This window comes from Microcaecilia unicolor, chromosome 13, assembly GCF_901765095.1.
Source record: "Microcaecilia unicolor chromosome 13, aMicUni1.1, whole genome shotgun sequence".
Classification (NCBI taxonomy): Eukaryota; Metazoa; Chordata; class Amphibia; order Gymnophiona; family Siphonopidae; genus Microcaecilia; species Microcaecilia unicolor.
The window spans coordinates 53,220,020-53,243,797 of NC_044043.1; the positions used below are offsets into that span (position 1 = coordinate 53,220,020).

General features: G+C 46.1%; 1 protein-coding gene across 4 annotated transcripts in view; it reads right to left on the reverse strand.

Annotated features, from left to right (window-relative positions):
- Window positions 1–23,778, reverse strand: part of ULK2 (unc-51 like autophagy activating kinase 2) — a 219,040-nt gene that overhangs the window by 35,264 nt on the left and 159,998 nt on the right. For all 4 annotated transcript variants that reach the window (XM_030222096.1, XM_030222094.1, XM_030222095.1 and 1 more), the window contains 2 exons: window positions 11,630–11,838; window positions 4,720–4,898 (listed from right to left, as the gene is read on the reverse strand). In XM_030222096.1, coding sequence (XP_030077956.1) covers window positions 4,720–4,898; window positions 11,630–11,838 — 388 coding nt within the window. The remainder of the gene's footprint in view (window positions 1–4,719; window positions 4,899–11,629; window positions 11,839–23,778) is intronic.

Below are 23,778 nucleotides of genomic sequence, written 5' to 3' on the forward strand. Positions count from 1 at the left end.
TTGCCTGCCGCATAGAGCCTGCCATGAGTGGGAAAGTGCGGGGTACAAATGTAACAAAAAAAAAAGAACAACTGAATGATTAAGATGGAACTCAGACACTACCTTAAGAAGCAACTTAGAGTGCATACAGAAAACTACTCTATTATGGTGAAACATAGTGTAAGGTGGATGAGCTACTAGGGCCTGAAACTCATTGACTCTGTGAGCTGAAGTGACTGCCATGAAAAACACAACTTTCCAGATCAAATACTTCAGGAATCAAGTGACTCAAAAGGAGCTTTCATCAGTTGGGTGTGGACAATGTCGAGATCCCATAACACAGAGGTTTTACAAGAGGCTTTATCAACATCAAACCTCTTATGAAGCGAACTAGAGGCTGTACAGAGATGGGCTTACCTCCTACACGGAGATATGCACTAATTGCACTGAAATGAACACTTACAGAGTTGGTTTTCAAGCCAGACTCAGAGAGGTGCAAGAGGTATTCAAGTAGTTTTTGTGTAGGACAAGCGAGGGGATCTAGGATTTTGTCCTCACACCAGATGACAAACCTCCTGCACTTAAATGACTACCACTTCTTAGGCTAGACAGCATTATACAACTCAATGACGTAGATTTCAGTTGATTTGGGAACTCTTGTGGACAGTCCCACCCCCATAGGGCGCGAAGTTGGATTCTGAATTGTTGATTGTTCTGCTTGTTTTGGCATTCAGAATTCAAATCATTTTATGCTTCCAGACTTGGATAAAAGACCATCAGTTCCAGAGGTATTTTGTGTCCAGTTTGTTTAGGGAGGGGGGGGATGCTTAAAATATTTTGCTTTTGATTATTGGAATGTTTATTCTTCCAGTGTTTTTCAAGAGTTGGAAACATTCCAATCTCCATGGGTCTTTTGAGAACACCTCCAGAAGAGGAACCAACTTTTCAAAATTATTGGGGGTGCTAGGCCCAGTAGAAATAACCCTCCCCAGGACATATACAAGGAATTTTTTCAATATTGGGGGTACTCAAGCACCCACAGAGTCAGCTCCTATGTGCCTAAGCCAATAAAGGGCTATTAGGATCACAGTTCCCTGATTTGCTTGAGTTTCGGCAAAGTCTTCTCTATGAGAAGTATTGGAAGATATGCATACAGAAGACCTTCTCCCCCAATGGAGGAGAAAGACATCCGACGCTAGTATATCATGTGATCTGAGCCTGGAACAGAACTGGGGAACATTTTATTGAGATGAGTGGCAAAAAGATCTACTGAGGGGATGCCCCACTCTTGGAAGGCCTTGCGGTCTACGGACATGTTGAGAGACTACTCGTGCAGTTGCAAAACCCTGCTCAGTCTGCCAGGCAGTTGTTCTTTCCTGCTAGGTACGTGGCTGAGAGGGCCATTCCGTGAAGGAGGGCCCACTGCTACATCCCCACCGACTCCTGACACAAGGGGTAGGATCCCATATCCCCCTGATCGTTTCCATAGAACACTGCACCCTGGATGTCCGTTTGAATGAAAATAATTTGGTTCTGTAGCCAATATCTGAAAGTCTTTAGAGCATTCCAAATGGTCCTGAGCTGAAGAAAGTTGATATGGTAAGTTGTTTATTTGAGCAAAACAAGTACCCTGGGTGTGAAGCCCACCTATATGAGATCCCCATCCCAAGCTGGATACATCCATTGTTAACACCTTCTGAGGAGATGGAATTTGAAATGGCAGTCCCAAGGTCAAATTCAGCCGAATTGTCCACCAGAGAAGGACAGGAGTCAACTTTGAAGGAATCTAGATTACATCTGCTAGATTCCCAGCTGCCTGAGACCACTGGGAAGCCAGGGTCCATTGGGCCTCTCTCACATGGAGACGAGCCATGGGAATGACATGCACTGTTAAGGCCAGTGGCGAGCATTATCAAGGCCTCTGATCTCGCTTGGGGAAGAAAAGCCCAAGCCTGTAACGTATCGAGCAGGGCTCTTATGTACTCCAACTGATGAACCAGGAGGAGGGGGAACTTGAGACAGTAGTTTATCATGAGCCCTAGTAGCTCCAACAAACAAAGAGTTCGGTGCATTGACTCCGTCACTCCCTCCTGTGACATGCACTTGACCAGCCAATCGTCCAGAAAAGGAAACACATATACTCCCAGTCTGTGCAAACAAGCTGCAACTACCGCTTAACATTTAGTGAATACCCTGGGAGATGAGGCCAAACAGCAGGACGTGATACTGGTAGTGGTGTTTCCCTATTTGGAATCGGAGATACTTCCTGTGACTGGGAGTATCGAAATGGGTATAGGCATCATTTGTCCTGAGAGCATTGCCAATCTTTTTCCTGAATCATGAGAAGTAGGGTGCCCAGGAAAATCATCCTGAACTTTTCTTTGACAAAGAATTTGTTCAGGGCCCTTAGGTCTAGGATGGAATGAAATCCTCCCGTCTTTTTGGGCACAAGGAAGTACCTGGAACAGAATCCACGGCCATGCCCTGGAAGGTGCCAAAGTACAGCCCTACCCTCAGATTCTAGGGAAGCTTCCTCCTCCGATGTTGAGAGGGGTACTGCATGGGTCAATGATGTCAGCATCGACACGTTTTGAGGTGCAGGTGCCAAGGATCTCTCCACAGGCATGGTAGCAGCCTCAGGAAGAATCTGGGGCAGATCCTTAGTTGCCACAAGCACCCTCAATGCCTCAGCAGTGTGCAACTGCAGTATCTGCACTGAGCATGGCTCAGTACAGTTCATCTAAGGAAGGCATCAGCAGAGGCAGGGAAGCAGGACAGAGGTAGCCTGAGGAGGAGATGTCGAACTAGAAGCGGGAACCTGGCTGCTCGAAGACTTGCACACTGGCACCTCTACCAAAAGAGGGAAAGGGCTCCTCCTGGTGCGGGTGCTTCTCAGGTACCGGTGACGCTGATGCCTCAGCGCTCGCGGAACATGAAGAGGACTGATGCTTATCCTTCTTGGGGTTCTCCTGATACTCAGCATCTCGGTCCTTCAGTGATGAGGACAACGTTGAAACTGTATGCATCCTCGGTGTCAGGTCTGACACTGACCGGTCCCAGGGCCTACTTTCAGTGCCCGATGTCAAGAGAGGTGGAGACTTCCTCGATACTGGTGTACTCCAAATTGTAGTTGAAATCTAAGCAGCCATCGAGTCGATGCTTCCGGTGCCAATGGATCAGCCTTCAAGGAGGATGCTTCCAGTGCTGTCGTCGATGGACCGGGGAGCCAAAAAGTCTCCTGCTGGACCCTCTGCATTCTCAACTGTATTTTCAAACAGAGAGAGCAAGAGTTAGGCTCATTGTTAGGCCCAAGGTATCCAATGCACTACGAGCGCAGGTCCATCACAGAATAACCAGACTATACTGAGCACCTCTTGAAGCCACTGGGAGTCTTCTTAGACATAGAAAAAAGAATTGCGGTCAAATTAAACTCCTTAATTGTGAACTGTAAAAAGGGGCAGCGTTCAAATTGAGATTGGTGCTCTGGCCTAAACAGGCCTAGCAACTTGCAAAAAAGAAAGGAATTCTGAAGAGCCGAAAATACTAAAAAAAAAAAAAAATAAGGTAAAAAAAAGTTTATGGATAAAAATTGCAAAAGGGATAAAAATACCCACACGGGAAGGCACTGCAATAGCAGAGAAAAAAACTCACTGTGAGAAGAACATGAAAACATGTACTCCCTGCTCACAGAAAAATGAAGACTGAGGGACCCACGTTTGTGTACTGGGTGGCAAGGGACCAGCACATGTGCGGTGGAAGCTGCTAGAAATTTCTAAAACCATCTCGCTAGTCAGTGTCTGCACCAGGCTCCATTGGATGATGTCACCCAGATTTGAGAACACAATTGGCCTGATTGTCCTCTGAGAAAGATTAAATACTATCACCCCACAAGTCTTTTGTGCACTGAGGTACTTCAGGCCCTATACTGTATAGCATCCTTGGCTTTTGCAGTTCTTCTGATTTGTCTCTTTTCTGGCACTAATGGTTATGCAAAGCAGCTGACATTCTGATATACTATGAACATTCAGAATTAATCCTATTGTTTTTCTGTAATAACCTACCCCTCATTGGGATTGTTCTTTAATTCCTGACCAATTCTGGTGTACATTGTCTTGTATAACAAAGACTTACATTTGTTCAATACATTGAGCCAAGCAAGAATTGTGCACAGTGTACACTGTAAAAAATATCTTAAAAGTATTCAACAAACCAGAACTGTAATGCTGCACAAACAACTTAGAAATAGGCAGTGTGTACGTAGGAGTTTCATGTTACCCCAGCAAAAATATTGCTTGAAACTAGCTTCCAAATCCATGGGTAAAAATACCCTGCTACAAAGGAGTGGAGCCAGGAGATATGGGAATATTTTTTAAATCCCTGTGCATAGCTTACTTTTTGGACTTTGTACATGCTGCAAGTACCAGTGGAGCAACTAGCCCTGCATTTTTAAAAGAAAACTCTGGAAGATTCATTTTGAAAATATGTTTGTAGATTCATGAGTACATGGTCACCAGGAGGCTTCAAAACTGCCCTCTCAATGTATTATTGAATTTTGTAGTAATTTCTCTAAGAAATATTTCCGTTTTCATTTCCCTGCATGTTGATGAACTTTACTGCAAATCCCAATATTACAATTATCTTCGGAACATGTGTCAGAGAGAGGTGTTGTAAAGGGGTAAGGCTAGAGGTATCCCCCTAAAGTGCACACTAGTTCTAGAAAGGGATTTGCTCTGGACTTACCCCCACTCTTTGCTCAGTTGGCTTATCTGATCCACGACCACGCTCTCCTGGATCTGATAAAGTGATACTGCAGAGGTGCAGAGCTCCGGGCTCCCACCTCGTGCTGCTGTCATATCTATTACACACTCTGTAAATGTAAGCATGGTGTTCAAATGGCGCAGCGTGTCTGTATGTTCCCTCTGGTGAGAGAAGAGATACCTTTCAACACCATATACAAAACAACAAAAGTGAAGTAAGACTGCATTCAGAACTGAAGGAGAAACTAGGTCTTATCTGATAATTTTCTTTCCATTAGTCCTTCTCATTATTCCATAACCTGTGGGATAGCTGTGTCCATCAACAAGCAGGTGGAGATAAGAAAACTGAAAACTGGCATCCAATCCAGCTCCTCAGTATTTACATAGGCAAGCAGTGAGAAGAAACTCTGAAAAAACAAAACAACCTTAAATCTAACTCATTAACCTAACACTAATCAGACGAGCAAACATGTGTGGATTTTTCTCATCTCTAGACAACTCGTAGGAACAAGAAATATGCAGGAAGAACCATGCAAGGTGACAGTAGTTATTTGACTCATTAATTCGCACCTCAGGCAGGCCTCTGGAATAGTGGGAAGAACCAACAGAAAGAAAATTATCAGGTAAAACCCAATTTCTCCTTCTATTACGCAGCTTCCTACTATTCCAGAACCTGTGGGATGTGTAAAAGCAATCCCTAGAGTGGGTGGGATCCTGGCATTGCCACCCTAAGGACTGAAGTCCCAAAACTGGCTTCTGAGCACACTGCAACATCTACCCTACAGTGCTTAGCAAAGGTATGCAGCATTGAACATGTCGCCACCTTGCAAATATCCACCTGAAAGAGTAAGGTAGTCTCTGCCCAGACTCGTAGAATACGCCCTGCAAGGCCTAAGGAGCCTGCTTCCCGCAAACAAATAAGCTGTCAGGATAGTCTCCTTCAGTCATCTAGCAATTGTAGGCATAGAAGCCATGAGGCCAAGCCTCTGTTTACCAAAAAAGCACAGTCTGTCCAATCTGCGAAACTCATTTGTGACTTCCAGATATATGATCAGGACTCTACGTACATCAAGAAGCTTCAGGGTAGAACACCGAGCCTCCTCATCCTCTCTGTAAACACAGATTGTTTGACATGAAATGCTGATAACACTTTCAGAAAACAGGAAGGAACTGTGCTCAGGGAGACCCCTGCCTTGAAAAAGTGGAGAAAGGGATCCTGACCAGAGAGAGCCTGAAGCTCTGAAACCTTACGTGCTGAAGCAACAGCCACCAAGAATGCTGTCTTTAGCATAAGATCTTTCAAGGACGCCTTACAGAGTGGCTCAAATGGAGGCTTCTGAAGAGCCCAAAGGACTTTGTGCACGAAAGGGAGGGTGCAAGCGGCCTTTCCTTGCAAGAATCAAACGATATACAGGTCAGCCGCAAAAGATACTTTCTGTAGTCAGCCCCTAAAACAGGCCACAGCAACAACCTGAACATTCAGAGAACCCAACGCCAATCCTTTCTGAAGGCCTGCCATGAAAAACGCTAGGATGTGCACCATTTGAGTTGAGAAGGGAGAAAGTCAGCGCTCTGAACACCACCCTCAATGTCCTCCACACCCTTCCATATACCATGGATGAAGAGTGCTTCCAAGCCTCAAGCAAGACAGCAATGACCGAATCAGAATAACCTTATCGTTTCAATGGCCAAACCATAAGACCACAGGGGCATGGATCCTCCATAACCATCAAACCTTGCTTCAGTAGGCTGTGCACCTACAGAAGACAGAGAGAATCACCACCAGCAGTCAAATCAGGTTTGCACACAACTGCCCCTGCAGCCAGTCTGGGGCTATGAGAATTATTCGACCCTGGTGCAATGCAAATGTTTTCAACACGCGGCCTACTATGGGCCAAAAAGGAAAGATATACAGTAGGTGTGTCTCAAGCTAGGGTTGCAGTAGGACATTGATCCCAGGTCTTTCCAAGGGCTGAAGTATACCGACGTTCCTTTTCGTTGCCATCCAGTCCAGAAGCGGAGAACCCCATCGGTCCACTATCAGCTGAAAACCCTGGCTGGACAGTTCCATTTTCCCGGGTCCAAGGAGTGCCTGCTGAGAAAGTCCACCCCCACATTCCAGGACCCAGTAATGTGAGCTGCCAAAAGTAGTGAATTTTTCTCTGCCAAAATCATGAAGGAGGTCACCTCTACCACCATCGGACAGCTGCGGGTCCCGCCGTGCTTGTTGATATAAGCCACTACCATTGCACTGTCAAAGAAAACTCGGTCTGGGGCCCCCACCAGAAAAGGAGTGAAATCGCATAAGGCATTCTGTACTGCCCTGAGCTCCAAGCAATTCATCAACCACTGAGAAGCCTGTTCCATCTAGGTGCCCTGTGGCAAATGGAACTTGTAATGAACTCCGGAACCCAACTTGCTAGCATCCGTTGTCACCACCTCCCACTGTGTTATCAGAAAGGAAGTTCCAACAGTCAAATTCCTGGGTGACAACCACCACTGTATACTCCGTCTGGCAATCAGCGTCCAAGGAAGTTGAAGGTCATACTTCTGTGACACCGGAGACCAGCGGCTGAGAACAGAATCCTGTAATGGCTGCATATGAGCCCTTGCCCATGGCACCACTTCATCGTTGCCGACACTGACCCTTGAACTTGAATGTAGTCCCAGATCCTGGGCTTGCCATGACTCAGGAGAAGACAAATCTGTTGAACCAGTTTTAAACTCCTGTGTTCCACGAGGAGGATCCTCTCCCTTGCTGTGTTTTTTTTTTTTTGCAAACACAATTTTATTGACACAAAAGTAACATACATTTATAAGCATAAAGCTGTTTCATACATTTCAAAGTAACCCAAAGCCACATCCCAACCTCCCCTTTCCCTTCTGTGTTTAACAGAACACCTACATACTCCAGCATCTGCAATGGAGTTAATATGCTCTTCTCAAAACTGATTACCCCACCCAACAACTTTGTTTGTCGTCATCATGCTGTCTGAACAAGATGATACACAAATGAATCAGTCGTCGAGATACAGGTGAACTGTGACTCCTGGACACCGAAGTAAGGTCTCCACCACCACCATAACCTTGATAAATGTTCTTGGTGCTGTGGTAAGACTAAAAGGGCAAACCCCAGAACTGGAAGTGATGGACCAGCACTGCAAAATGTAGAAACCTACAAAACGGTGGTCATATGGGTATATGCAAGTACACCTCCTTGCGATCAAGGGCAGTGAGAAATTCTCCCGCTTGAACCAACACTATGACTACTGTTAGTGTTTCCATGCAGAAGTGGGGCACTAAGAGGCAGAGGTTTGAACCGTTGAGACATAAGACCGGACAAAAGGTGCCTTCCTTCTTTGGGACAATGAAGTAGACAGAGTATCTGCCTTGTCCCTGTTCAGCCTGGGGAACTTGAACAATGGCCTGGAGTGCCAGCATGTTGGCCTGAACCTCGACTGCCTTGGTTCCCTTTGACAAGACTAAGAAGAGAAGAGCAACCGGACAGGAGAATTCCTACTTGTAACCATGGTCTGATGTGATTTTGGCCCACTCCTCCCGAAACTCATGAAAATGTCCTCCCACATGAGGAAGAGTGGACTAGCCTCGCATTATTACAAAGCTCTGGAGGCACTGGGTGCTCCAGCTGACTGAGAGGACAACTTCCTATTCGCACAAAAGGAAGATTCATGTGCTTGAAAGAGGGCCTTCTGATTACATTGCTGGCCAGTACAATCTACTGTATCGAAATAGAGTGCCACCTGAAGATGGATGACCAGAGGATTTCGGCTTATCCTCCGGTAACCATTGTGGCAGTTTCCCCCCAGTTCTTTCACCAAGTTACTGAGATCTTCTCCAAACAGCCATTTGCCCCAAAAGGGCAGTTTAACTAGACATGCTTTTGACGCTGCATCCGCTGCCCAATGCCCAATTAGAGCTGCTGACATGCCATCACAGCCAAAGACATACTGCAGGCCATAAACCATAATGTGTCATAAATATCATCTGCCAAGTAGACAAACCACGCTTCCAGCTGGGCTTTATAGCGCCCGTCTTGTGTTGCAGACTGCTGATATCACTTCAGTCATGCTCTTGCCACAAACAAGCTGCACACTGTCACTTGAAGGCCCAATGAGGCCATTTCAAAGACTTGTTTCAGCGAGCCTTCCAGCTTCCTTTAGGGCAATGCCTCCTTCAACCAGCAAGGTCTTCTTAGTCACCGTCGTAACAAGACAGACTACCCTAGGAAGCTGAAATTTATATTTCTCCTCCAGAACTAATGGTTGGAGACAAGTCAAGGCTCTTCCCGCTCTTGGCTTCGTGTTGGGGGAGACCCATTCTGCTGTAATCAGGTCCTGAATGTCCGGATGAATCAGAAAGACTTTAGACAGATCTCTAAACCCCCGCATGATCAATTCTAAGCCCCCTCATGATCGATGAAGATAGAACTCCTTAGCCGAAGCAGATGGCTCCTCAATGGAAAGCACCTTCAATGCCTCAGAAATAAAAGAGTACTGAGCTCCTCTTTATGAAACAATCTCAGTACTTTCAATTCATCCCCCTCCTCAGGAGGGCGTTCCTCTCCTCTAATGGCTTCTCCAAACAAACCGAGCCACATCAGATAAGTAGAAAGAATCAGGGATAGCCTCATCTGCCCATTCCTAGAGGTCTAAACAAGATTTGTTAGGAGCCGCCCAAAGAGCAGAGTGGCAAGAAACTGAAACACCTTGCAGCAACTCTGACTGTTCCTGTTTCAGTAAATAGGCCTGGTGTTAGAGCAATATAAACTCTGGAGAAAACAAAGATCCCAATGCAGCTGAATGCTCTATCGGTCCCTGAGGCTGTAAAATGGAAGCTGTGCTCTGCACATGATCAGACAGAGCCCGTTTCTTCACTGCTGATTGGCCCCAACAAAATGACACCCGTTCCCACACATTCCTGTTTCAAACTGCGCAGCGACTCTGTCGGACAACTCGACATCTCTGGCATATTCAGATGTTGCGCCAAATCTGAAGGTGTAATGTTGCTGACCATTTCCTCTGCATCCTGCAGGATTCATGGCTTGCATGCACTACAAAACCCTGACGCCGGCCGACAGGTTTCACAGTGTGAACGCTTAATTGCGGGTGTCGCCATTTAACTCAACTGGCAAAAGTGCAGCACAATGCTAGCCCAAGCTGCAAGTCAGGATCCCTCCCCTGCAGTCTTCCAAGACTTGCAGTCTTCCAAGTGGTTCTGAGTCAAACTTTTGTCAGACTTACCACTGTTGGCTTCGCTCCTCAAAGCTCAGTCTCCACAAGTCTTACTTCAGATAAGAAAGGATCACGACTGATGCTCTATCCCATGCTCTCCAGTAAACCTCCTTTTTTTGTTTTTTTTTAAGGTTGTTGTGCTGGAAAAGGAGATCTCTACAGGAAACAGGGGAAAGGTGAAGGGAGGAAAGAAGTAAATTCACAGTGCCCCAGAGACAAGGATCTGAAAACTCATGCCACCCGCAAAGCTCAATTGGGAACCAGTTGACAATTGGACCAGAAGCAAATCACTCAGAACCGAAGGCTGAAAAGTGTGTCTATCAAACTGCTAGAGATAAAAAATATTGAGGAGCTGGACTGGATGCTGAGAGATATGACTCAGCTCAGTCTTCAGTTCTCTATCTTCACCTGCTGGTCAATGGACACAACTATCCCACATGTTTTGGAATAGTGGAAAGCTAAGTAATGGAAACATATGTTTATCTCCTCTTTTCCCCTCCACGTTCCAAAGTATGGCACCTCTCCTTGCCTGTTCATTAGCTCAATAATTTTGGTGGTAAAGATCTAGGTCATAATAAGAGGCAGGAGGGAACCTTAAGAGGAAAGTGAGGGCAAATTCCAGGACCAAATATAGTAGGGGTGTCAACTTGCAATCCTGGAGGGTTGCAAACCAGTCATGTTTTTGGGTAATCCTGTATATGCTTGAGAGATTTGCATGTACTATCTCCACTGCATGCAATCTCTCTCATGCATATTCATAACGTATATCCTGAAAACCAGACTTATCTGCCCCTCCCCCCAGGATTGCAGGTTGACACACTTAAGTATGCGGCTTTGCATCAAGTAGCTATGACAATATACAGGCCTGGTGATCTTTACTTGCTGTTGTATTTTACATGTGTATGCTATTTAAAATCATGGTTTTAAATGCATCATCTATACGTGTTTGTAGATTACTAAATTCTAAATAAATAAGGTTTCTGATTTTCCATTATAACTGCAAACTGATAAAATCCTCCCAGTAGAGAATTTCGGTTTTCCAGCTATAACTGAAAACCTCTGAAAATCATCCTCACTCAAGGCGATCCAATATCATCATTCAGGTGCTACTGTCATGAAAGTATGTCATCGCTGGACCGGCACATTAATTAGTCAGCACCTGCAAAGGCCAGCTGAAGGTAACATCAGTATCAGTGGCCCACATGTGACAAAGAAGAATGGCCAAGGTAGCAGAAGCAGTGCATGAGCCAAGGAGGAGCTCTCAATCACAGGGAGCTGGAGCACTTTCTTTCTCAACACCTTCTCCAGGAAGGGATAGGATTGAAAGCTTGCTCAGTGCAGGAGGGTGAGAGGGCATGTTGAGAGAGAGAGAAAGACGGGGGATGATGACAGTATACAAATGGTAAAAAATTGAATCCACCTAAAAGTGTGCCTAAAATTTTAACTTTGTGACATGAAAACATTGATACATACGGATTTTTAGTACCCTCTTAGAGCACCTAATTAGCTTGAACATAAACACCTAAGTTTACAATATATAAATCCCTAGAATCAGAAGCCTACTAAAAAGTCATGTTGACTGGCCTTGGGCAGTAAAAGTAACCCACACAGCTACCCTTTGCTTTTTTACTTTTTATTTACCTCCATTAACGTTTCTTCTGGCAGTTCTGGAGCTTCAAAAGTGATAAAATCTTCCAGGCTAGGTGGTGAGGTGCCATAAGACATGTACTTCAGGTTGGGAGCTGCTTCTGCTCCAGGAGGAGATGATCCCATGTAAATAGCAGGGGGGGAGCCCATGAATACACGGCCACTGCTTGAGCAGAGCGAGCCCCCAGAGCTGTTGGATCCAACTAAATGGGAAGGAAACATCCAGCATTTACTCTGTCTGTTCATCTTCATAAGCTATCTTCTAGCAGAACTAATTTGCATCCTTAAGGGCAAATGTGTATCAGAAGCAGCTTCAATGGCCCATTTAGTTTTTCTTCAAGTACTAGGTAGTCAGCTACCAGTTTTATGAGCTTACTGGTACATTAAAAGGTTTAATTATCCAAATGTAGTATATTTGATAAAAACTGACTTTTATTGTCTGCTTTATTCCAACAGATCTAGAGCAAATCACAACCAATTTATAGTTAATACAAGAATAATCAACAGATTACAGGAATAAAAATACTAGTTAAAAAATGAAGGTGGTACAGCAAATAAGCCAAAAAATAAAAAGCTGACCCATAAAATATCATACTATAATCAAGAAATCTTTTAAACATCATAATTTTAAGAGTGATGAAAATACAAGTCACTTTTGACTATTATTAAGGTGTAACATCGGAGAGGGGGTGTCTATGCATACCAGCCCTCCCTATCCACCTATGCCAGTTCCAGCATCTTCCTTTCCCCTCCCCTCAGCATGTCACTCAGTCCTGCCAGAGCAGCCACAAGCATAGTGTCCCAGCTTACATTCATAACTGTTTCTACTGTTCCAAAGCGGTTTCAGTGCCAGTGCTGGGCTTTCCTGCATGTCCATGCTTAGGCATGCTGCTAGATTGTGCCCTCTGTCCGACAGAAGTGAATCACTGGAATGATAGTGGAGCATGGGAAAAGGAGGGGGGACACTATGCTTACAGCTTTTGATAGAGGGACCAGGGAACACCCTTGCAGAAGGGGGGGGGGAGAGGGGAGATAGTGAAAGAAAATGGACATGCCGAAACTAACAGGTAAGTAAAGTCCTCACTATTCCTTGCCAAACAGGACTATTACACCCAATTGACTAATTCTCTCAGCTCTAACCCTCGTCGTCTCTTCGCCACCCTTAACTCCCTCCTCAAAGTGCCCTCCGCTCCCACCCCCACCCCCCTCGCTCTCTCCTCAATCACCGGCTGACTACTTCCGCGACAAGGTGCAAAAGATCAACCTTGAGTTCACTACCAAGCCACCTCCTCCTCTTCACCCTTCAACCCTCTCCCTCAACCAACTAACCCAGACCTCCTTCTCCTCCTTTCCTGATATCTCCGAGGAGGAAACCGCCCGCCTTCTTTCCTCCTCAAAATGCACCACTTGTTCCTCTGATCCCATCCCCACCAACTTACTTAACACCATCTCTCCTACTATCACCCCCTCCATCTGTCATATCCTCAACCTCTCTCTCTCCACTGCAACTGTCCCCGACACCTTCAAGCATGCCGTAGTCATGCCACTCCTCAAAAAACCATCACTAGACCCTACCTGTCCCTTCAACTACCGCCCCATCTCCCTCCTACCCTTCCTCTCCAAGATACATGAGCGCGCAGTCCACAGCCGCTGCCTTGATTTTCTCTCCTCTCATGCCATCCTCGATCCGCTTCAATCCGGTTTTCGCCCTCTTCACGCGACAGAAACAGCACTCTCTAAAGTCTGTAATGACCTGTTCCTTGCCAAATCCAGAGGCCACTACTCCATCCTCATCCTCCTCGATCTATCCGCCGCTTTTGACACTGTCAATCATGACTTACTTCTTGCCACACTGTCCTCATTTGGGTTCCAGGGCTCTGTCCTCTCCTGGTTCTCCTCCTATCTCTCCCACCGCACCTTCAAAGTTCACTCTCATGGATCTGCCTCCACCCCCATCCCCTTATCTGTTGGTGTTCCCCAGGGATCTGTCCTTGGACCCCTTCTCTTCTCAATCTACACCTCTTCCCTGGGCTCCCTGATCTCATCTCATGGTTTCCAGTATCATCTCTATGCTGATGACACCCAACTGTATCTCTCCACACCAGACATCACCGCGGAGACCCAGGCAAAGGTATCGGCCTGCTTATCCGACATTGCTGCCTGGATGTCCAACCGCCACCTGAAACTGAACATGTCCAAGACCAAGCTTATCGTCTTTCCACCAAAACCCACTTCTCCTCTTCCTCCACTTTCTATCTCAGTTGATAACACCCTCATCCTCCCCGTCTCATCTGCCCGCAACCTCGGAGTCATCTTTGACTCCTCTCTCTCCTTCTCTGCGCATATCCAGCAGATAGCCAAGACCTGTCGCTTCTTCCTCTTTAACATCAGCAAAATTCGCCCTTTCCTCTCTGAACATACCACCCGAACTCTCGTCCACGCTCTCATTACCTCTCGCCTGGACTACTGCAACTTACTCCTCACCGGCCTCCCACTTAGCCATCTATCCCCCCTTCAATCTGTTCAGAACTCTGCTGCACGTCTCATATTCCGCCAGAACCGATATACTCATATCACCCCTCTCCTCAGGTCACTTCACTGGCTTCCGATCAGATACCACATTCAATTCAAGCTTCTCCTTCTTACCTACAAATGCACTCAGTCTGCTGCCCCTCACTATCTTTCTACCCTCATCTCCCCTTACGTTCCCGCCCGTAACCTCCGTTCACAGGATAAATCCCTCCTCTCAGTACCCTTCTCCACCACCGCCAACTCCAGGCTCCGCTCATTCTGCCTCGCCTCACCCTATGCTTGGAACAACCTTCCTGAGCCCTTACGCCAAGCCCCCTCCCTGCTCGTCTTCAAGTCTTTGCTTAAAGCCCACCTCTTCAATGCTGCATTCGGCACCTAACCCTTACCGTTCAGTGAATCCAGACTGCCCCAATTTGACTGCCCCTATCGGACCGACCGTTCACTTATCTATTAGATTGTAAGCTCTTTGAGCAGGGACGGTCTCTCTTTGTTACATTGTGCAGCGCTGCGTAACCCTAGTAGCGCTCTAGAAATGTTAAGTAGTAGTAGTAGGAAAGGAAATGCTGGACTTAGGAATAGACACCTATACACAAGTCATCACATGAACACTGAAATTAAGTGGGAAAGTAGGGATGCGACCTACACATGGGGATGATGTACAGTGAAACCTCGGTTTTCGTCGGTTTCGGTTTTCGTTGATTTTTTCAGTGAAATAGTTGTCTCGGATTTCATTGGTTGCCTTGGTTTTTGTTGCTAATTTTGTGAAAACAAAGGGCAACCCACGTGTTCTCCTGCTCATTGTGGCACTGTTTTTCATTGTGTGAGCATCACCCTGTGCGTCTAACGCAATGCAAGCAAGATAAAATCACATGTGCTCAAATCTCATTTTCCCTGTTAAGTGTTTCCCTTGCTAATAAGTTAACCCTTTCCCTTTATAGCTCCACCATGGGACTATATTTATTCTCTATAAAATGTGTTTTTGGTATGTATTTTGGAGTGTCTAGAACGAATTAATTGGATTTACATTAATTCATATGGAAATAATTGCCTCGGTTTTTGTCTGTTTCGGTTTTCAATGATTGTTTTCGGACGGATTATCAACGAAAACTGAGGTATCACTGTATAGGTAAGTATACACAGTAATTGCTTTTCCTCACTTCGATAGAAGATTGTAATGTTCTCATGATCTAAGAATGTCACCAAATGTAGCATTCTGGTGCTAATCTGTTTAAAAATAATCCTTGCCTGTAGTACGGATAACCAATGTAATTTACACAACAGTGGAGACATATCATATTTATGCCCTTAAAGTAAACTTTGTGGATATATTAACAGCTGTAATCTAAAACTTATTTTTACTGCAAGCCCTGAATAAAGAATATTACAATAATCCAAATGGGTGACAATTAGTACCTGTGCCAAAATTCTAAAATGTTCCTCGTGCAGACAAAACCTGAGTTGTCTAAAGTTGTCATAATTTAAAGAACATCTTTTTCACAATGGAACTAACTTGAGATGCCACGGTTAAAGCAGAATCCATAAGTGCCCCCAGAATTTTCATAATGACTTCAAATGAGAGCCAACACTCTAAATAGCAGCTTCTAAACCTAAAGTAAATTTTAACACCCCAAAGAAAGTGAAATTACTGCAACAGATATTCTCCGAGGACACATTCTCACTGACGTCATCCGATGGAGCCTGGCGTGGAGCACCTTCCCAGCTTCTTCTAGAAGCGTCTGGAACAGCACATCACACATGGGCACGTATCTTCCTGCCTGCCACGTGGGACCAGGCAGTCTATTGCAAAAGCTATACAACTCCTAGAGAAGGTGGGCAGATATGAAAATGTGTCTTGCTGTCCTCAGAGAACACCTACTACCCATGAGTAACTTTGCTTTTTCCGAGGACAAGCAAGACATCACATTCTCACATCTGGGAATCCCTACCTACCAGGCTGACTGAAACAAAACAAAACAAAAAAAGGGGGGGGGGGAGAGGAATAAGGCCTGCAACAGGCTTAGAACATTTTTTTTTGATCAGCCTGGAACAGTGGACAGGGGTGGGGAGAGATTTGGATTCTAGACCCAAAATAGATCTCAGAGACTGCCACATTGGGAGCCTTGTTCTAAACAGTGCTGAGATGTGAATGGTGAAATGTGTGATCTAATGATCACGTTGCAGCTCTGCAAATCTCCACTATTAAGGCTGACCTCAAGTGGGCTACGGATGCAGTCATGGCTCTGACATTATTATTATTTGTTACATTTGTATCCCACATTTTCCCACCTTTTGCAGGCTCGATGTGGCTTACATATAACCGTTAACGGTGTTAGTCGATTACGGTCTGAACAAATACATGCAATGAATGAATACAAAGTGATATTGTGGTAGAATGAGGTACATGTATGGTAGGTACAGTTGCGGGGAACTTAGAGAGGGAAAGGGGGAAGAAGAGTCACATAATGTCTGTTACGATCTTTGGTTGCATTCTGTCACAGGTGACCAAGTATTTTTATGTTGGGTCGGAGGGGTATGCTCTTCTGAACAGGTCTGTCTTTAGTGCTTTCTGAAAATTTAGGTGGTCGAGTGTAGTTTTTACTGCTTTTGGCAATGTGTTCCATAGTTGTGCGCTTAGGTAGGAAAAGCTGGCTGCATAGGTGGATTTGTATTTGAGTTCTTTGCTGCTTGGATAGTGGAGGTTTAGGTATGATCGTGCAGATTTTGTGGTGTTTCTGGTTGGCAGGTCGATGAGGTCTGTCATGTATCCCAGTGCCTCGCCGTAAATAATTTTATGAACAGTCATGCAGATTTTGAAAGTAATACGTTCTTTGATTGGTAGCCAGTGCAATCTTTCTCTGAGTGGTTTGACGCTGTCAAAACGTGTTTTTCCAAATATAAGCATTATGAGCCAAGACATGACAGTCAAGAGTCAGCCCAGCTTGAGCATAAGTAAAGGAGATGCAGTCTGCTACCCAACTGGATAAAGTGTGTTTACGGATGGCTGTTTCCATCCTGTTAGAGTAAAAATAAATAAAAAGCTGAGTGGACTGTCTATGGGCTTTAGTCTGCTCCAGATAGAAAGCGAAGGCTCTCTTGCAGTCGAAGCTGTGCAGGACGCTTTCACTGGGTTGGGCATGGGGGTTTGGGAACAATGTTGGCAGAAAAAGGAGAAATTAGTTCTTACCTGCTAATTTATTTTCCTTTAGTCCAACAGATTATTATTAGCATTTGTATAGCGCTACCAGACGCACGCAGCGCTGAACACCTGACACAGAGAGACAGTCCCTGCTCAATAGAGCTTACAATCTAAAAATACAGACAGACAAGACAATTAAGGGTGAGGGAAGTACTGGGTGAGAAGGAACAAGGGGAGGGCAATTGAGAAGTGGCTAGAACCCAAAAGCAGTGGTGAAAAGGTGGGTTTTCAGCATAGATTTGAAAACAGGTAGAGATGGAGCTGTACTGTACAGATCAGTACAGATGAATGGGTTATGCCCATCTACCAGCAGGTAAAGATAGAGAACACAGAATTGAGATCTATGATAAGGGACAGTAGTCACTATACAATTCAGTAAATTTATAACAAAGCAATGGGAGACAAATTTTCCAGAAGCACAAAAGTCTCCCTCCTCTTTTAAAGGATATCAGAAGCATCAAATGAAGAACCATTGAAGAAAGATTTCGTCTTCTAAACAGAGAAGATTGCAGAACTATAATACAACACACTTTGTGAAATGTACAAGAAAACAGGATGGGCTCCTGGACTGATCTGTTGGACTAAAAGGAAAGAAAATTAGCAGGTAAGGACTAATTTCTCCTTCCTTTTCATCTCAACAGACCAGTCCAGAGAAATGGATGTAACAAAGCAGTCCCTATGTCAGGCATAAATTGGACGCCCCTGAAAGAGGTATAGAAGCTCCAAACCCAGCATCTGCAGACACTGCCACATCCAGCGTGTAATGCTTAGAAAAGGAATAGGTGGAAGACCGGGTCACTGACCTGCAAACGTTCTCCAGAGGCACTGCCCGGGATTCCGCCCAGGAGGTCACCACCTCTATGGTGGAATGAGCTCCAAAGGATCTTAGAGGCTGCTTACCTGTCAAAAGACAGGTGAAGTTTCTTTGGCCTATCTAGCAATAGTAGCTCTGGAAGTGGAGAGGCCCTTTCCGGGACCCGCAAACCGGACAAATAAGTGATTAGAAAAATGAAATTCATTAATGACCTCCAGATACTCGAGCATACTTCCAAGTGCAAGAGTGGGAACTGTTTCATACTGGCCCTGGTGGAAGGAAGGAACAAAACAGTTGGTTGACTTGAAAAGGGGTGACTACCTTTGGCAAAGAGGAAGTGACAGTACGAATGGACTCACATTTCCATAAAGAATCGTATCCTTATATGAGAGCTTGAAGCTCTAAAACTCTTCTTGCAGAAGTGACGGCAACAAGAAACACTGACTTCAGAGCGAGATCCTTTAGCATGGCTTTACCAGGGACTCTAAGGGAGCACCTGAAGAGCCTTGAGAACAAAAATAAGCTCCACTGAGGAACTGGCCGGAGGGGGTTGAAGTCAATGGAGAAATTAGGTCTTGTCTTACCTGCTAATTTGCTTTCCTTTAGTCCATTCATAAGTACATAAGTATTGCCATACTGGGAAAGACCAAAGGTCCATCAAGCCCAGCATCCTGTTAACAACAGTGGCCAATCCAGGTCACAAATACCTGGCAAGATCCAGCAAAGATGGATTATGCATTGACAAAACTTGCCAGCTCTCATCACATCCACCGCGCAGTGGGAACAGAGCACTTCCTCAATTTTTCTGATTTCATCGCAGCCACGAGGCGCCAGGAGTTCCACTGAGCCGCAGAAATGCCCCAGCAAACGAAAAAAAACGTACAGGGAACAAGGAGCTGCGAGTAAGAGGCAGAACCCAGGTAGCACAACTTCAGAACTCACTTTGCACAATTGTTTTCTGTTTGTTTTTGTTTAGCAGACCCACAACAGCACTCCAGGCTAGCTGTCTACCCTCAGGTAAAGAAGCAGAGCCAAGGCAGACAGAAATTGGTCCCCGAAGGGGACGTGGGGGAAGGGACACGGCCACCCGGGTGTGACACCCCCGGGGTGAGGGAGACCTCCCGCCCCCCCCCCCCCCCCCCCCACCCAGCGCTCAGAAATAGACCAGCCCTGAGAGGGAACCTAAAGATAATATCCTCCTAATATCAAATTTTTTTGTTTATTTACCTAAACTCACAGGCCTAACACCCCAATACCTGACGAGGACTACATAGTCTTGCACGTCCACCACCTGCTGGAGACTGAGAACAACTGGCTTCTGGGGACTGCACAGCAGTTATAGTAGAACTCAGAAGTTCAGTCTCCACCTGCTGGTTGGAGTGCATAACCCATCTGTGCCATCCTGGAGGGATGCTATGAATTTTACTATGACACACCAAAAAAGAATTGCTCATACAATCCCCTAAAACACAATAGGGCAGCAATCTGTACTTTTAAGGACTTTAAAGCCAAACCCTTTTTGAAACCCTCTTGAAGGTAGGCTAAGACTTGAATCAAAGAGGAATGAAAAGGATCAATAACCCTTTGTGAACACTATGCCTCAAAGACCTTCCAAACCCGAGCATAAGCTATCAAAGTGAAGTGCTTCCGGGCCTTGAGTAAAGTGATGATAACTTCTTCCAAGTATCCCTACTTTCTCAAATGGGATCTTTCAAGAGCCAAGCTGTAAGATCAAGTAGGATGGGTCCTCCATTAGTATGGGACCTTGATGAACGAGACCCTTGAACGATGGCAGGGGAAGAAGTTTGTCCACTGCAAGACGGACCAGATCCATGTATCATGGCCACAAGAATAACCCTGCCCGGATGATAAGCTACCTGGTGAAGAACACTCCCTCACTGGCCATGGAGGAAACAGAGTAGTAGTCCTGGAAGCCACAGCTGAAGGGCATGTAGACCTTGTGAAACAAACTCTTTCTTCACTTTCTGACCATCGGGTCCATAAGGGGAAGACCCCAATGCTTTGCTAAGAGGATGAAGGCTTGATTAGAGAGTCTCCACTCTCTGGGATCTAAGGAGCTCCTGCTAAGAGACTCTGCCTGAGTTGTAAGGCTGCCCGCAATGTGCACTGCCAAAACTACTTGGATAATCTTTTCTGCCCAAGTGAAGAGCAGATGGGCTTCCAGGGCCAGAGAGACACTCCATGCGCCCCAAGCCTGTTATGTAGGATACAGCATTCGCACTGTCAGAGAGACTCGGACAAAGGTACAAAACACTCGCAAATGCAAAAAGAGCCCTAAGAACAGCCCTGAGGTCTAGACAGTTATCTGCCACTGAGCCTCTATGGGGGTCCATGTTCCTTGTAATGTTAGATAGCGACAAAGAGCTTCCCCAGCTCAAGAGACTGGCATCTATCATGACCAAAATAAACTTCAGTTGCAAGAGAGACCCCCTAATGTAGACTGTACCGGCACAGCCACCGCTGCATATTGTATTTTGTTTGCAAGGTCCAGGGAAGACAAACATAGTAATGCTGTAGGACTGGGAAAGTTGCTTGATGTTGGGCTCCGTTGGATGATGTCACCCATGTGTGAGAATGTGATGTCCTGCTTGTTCTCATAGAATAGGATTTACCTTACGTTTAGAATCTGATTGATCAAGTTAGTTTTGTCTGCATTTAGCTTCAAACGATGGGCACTGATCCAATCATCTATCGAGGCAAAGTCTCTAGTCAAGAGGTAACTATTAGGTTAACTGTGTATTTTCTTCATTTACTGATAATGAATTACTGTATTTTGATGTACTTAAACCAATGTTTAGTAGCTAAAGACAGAGTAAAAAGTGTTCACATTAAATTGGGCAAATTGAAACTCAGGATGTGCTATTGTTTAGTATACAGCTGTTTGGTTTTGCAGATCACTACTACTACTTAACATTTCTAGAGCGCTACTAGGGATACGCAGCGCTGTACAGTTTAACAAAAAAGGACGGTCCCTGCTCCAAGGAGCTTACAATCTAATGGGCGAAATGTCAAGTTGGGGCAGTCTAGATTTCCTGAATAGAGGTATGGTGGTTAGGTGCCGAAGGCGACATTGAAGAGGTGGGCTTTGAGCAAGGCTTTGAAGATGGGCAGTGAGGGGGCCTCGCGTATGGGCTCAGGGAGATTATTCCAGGCATGGGGTGAGGCGAGGCTGAAAGGGCGGATCCTGGAGTTGGCGGTGGTGGAGAAGGGTACTGAAAGGAGGGATTTGTCTTGAGAGCGGAGGCTACGGGTGGAAACGTAAGGGGAGATGAGGGTAGAGAGGTAGGGAGGGGCTGCAGATCGAGTGCATTTGTAGGTTAATAGGAGAAGCTTAAACTGTATGCGGTGCCTGATCGGAAGCCAGTGAAGTGACTTGAGGAGAGGGGTGATGTGAGTATAATGGTCCAGGTGGAAGAGTTCTGAACGGACTGAAGGGGGGATAGATGGCAAAGTGGGAGGCCAGTGAGGAGTAGGTTGCAGTAGTCAAAGCGAGAGGTAATGAGAGAGTGGGTGAGAGTTCGGGTGGTGTGCTCAGAGAGGAAAGGGCGAATTTTGCTAATGTTATAGAGGAAGAAGCGACAGGTCTTGGCTATCTGCTGGATATGCGCAGAGAAGGAGAGGGAGGAGTCGAAGATGACTCCAAGGTTGCGGGCACATGAGACGGGACGATGAGGGTGTTCTCAACTGAGACAGAGAGTGGAGGGATAGGAGAAGTGGGTTTGGGAGGGAAGACAATAAGCTCAGTCTTGGCCATGTTCAGTTTCAAGTGGCGGTTGGACATCCAGGCAGCAATGTCGGATAAGCAGGCCGATACTTTGGCCTGGGTTTCTGCAGTGATGTCTGGTGTGGAGAGATAAAGCTGGGTGTCATCAGCATAAAGATGATATTGGAAGCCATGAGATGAGATTAGGGAGCCAGGGAAGAGGTGTAGATTGAGAAAAGAAGGGGTCCAAGGACAGAGCCCTGAGGAACTCCAACAGAGAGCGGGATGGGGGTGGAGGAAGAACCATGAGAATGTACTCTGAAGGTACGGTGGGAGAGATAAGAGGAGAACCAGGAGAGGACAGAGCCCTGGAACCCAAATGAGGACAGTGTGGCGAGATGTAAGTTGTGATTGACAGTGTCAAAAGCGGCGGATAGGTCGAGGAGGATGAGGATGGAGTAGTGACCTTTGGATTTGGCAAGGAACAGGTCATTGCAGACTTTAGATAGTGCCGTTTCTGTCGAGTGTAGGGGGCGAAAGCCGGATTGAAGCGGATCGAGGATGGCATGAGAGGAGAGAAAATCAAGGCAATGGCTGTGAACAGCGCGTTCAAGTATCTTGGAGAGGAAGGGTAGGAGGGAAATGGGGCGGTAGTTGGAGGGACAGGTAGGGTCAAATGATGGTTTTTTGAGGAGTGGTGTGACTACAGCATGCTTGAAGGTGTCAGGGACAGTTGCGGTGGAGAGAGAGAGAGGTTGAGGATATGACTGATGGGGGGGTGACAGTAGGAGAGATGGTGTTAAGTAAGTTGGTGGGGATGGGGAGTGAGGAACAGGTGGTGCATTTCGAGGAGGAGAGAAGATGGGCGGTTTCCTCTTCGGTGATATCAGGGAAAGAGGAGAAGGAGGCCTGGGTTGGTTGGTTGAGGGAGTGGATTATAGGGTGAAGAGGAGGAGATGGTTTGGTGGTGAATTCGATGTTGATCTTCTGCACCTTGTCGCGGAAGCAGTCAGCCAGTGATTGAGGAGAGAGTGGGGGGGGGGGGGGGAGCGGAGGGCACTTTGAGGAGGGAGTTAAGGGTGGCGAAGAGACGACGAGGGTTAGAGCCGAGGGAATTAGTCAAGTGGGTGTAATAATCCTGCTTGGCGAGGAATAGGGAGGACTGGAAGGAGGATAGCATGAATTTGTAGTGAATGAAATCAGTATGGGTGCGAGATTTCCTCCAGAGGCGTTCAGCCGACCGGGCGCAGGAGCGAAGATATCAGGTGCAAGGGGTCAGCTAGGGTTGGGGATTAGTACGCCTTGTGGGACGGGAGATGGACGGTGCAAGGGTGTCCAGCGCAGAGGAGAAAGTGGCATTGTAAGTGGAGACAGCCTTGTCGACAGACTCGGAGGACATGATGGAAGGGAGGAGATCAGAGATACTAGAGGATAGGGTAGGAGGGTCGACAGCCTGGAGATTCCTGGAAGTAGTGGTTAGTGTTGGGCGGGACTGAGGGGGAGGGTGATGAAGTGTGAAGGTGATCAGGTGATGGTCAGAGAGAGGAAGAGCTGAGGTGCAGAATTTGGAGGGTGTGCAGGTGGAAGAGAGGACGCGGTCAAGACAGTGGCCAGATTGGTGAGTAGGGGTGGTGGAGCTCAGTTGGAGGTTCAAGGAGATCAGCCAGCTTTGTACATATAACTTATTCCCTTATCTATGATCTACAGCTATAGCCTGTCTTTTCTTGGTCTTTTCAGGGACAAGTTAACAGACAGTCTTGCTTGGCCTAAAATAATGGACCATAAACTTTAAAGCCTCTGTTCCTCAGCGACCCTCCAGACCGGTCAAGACGCGTGGGTTATGTCCTCCTACCAGCAGAGGGAGACTGAGAAAACAC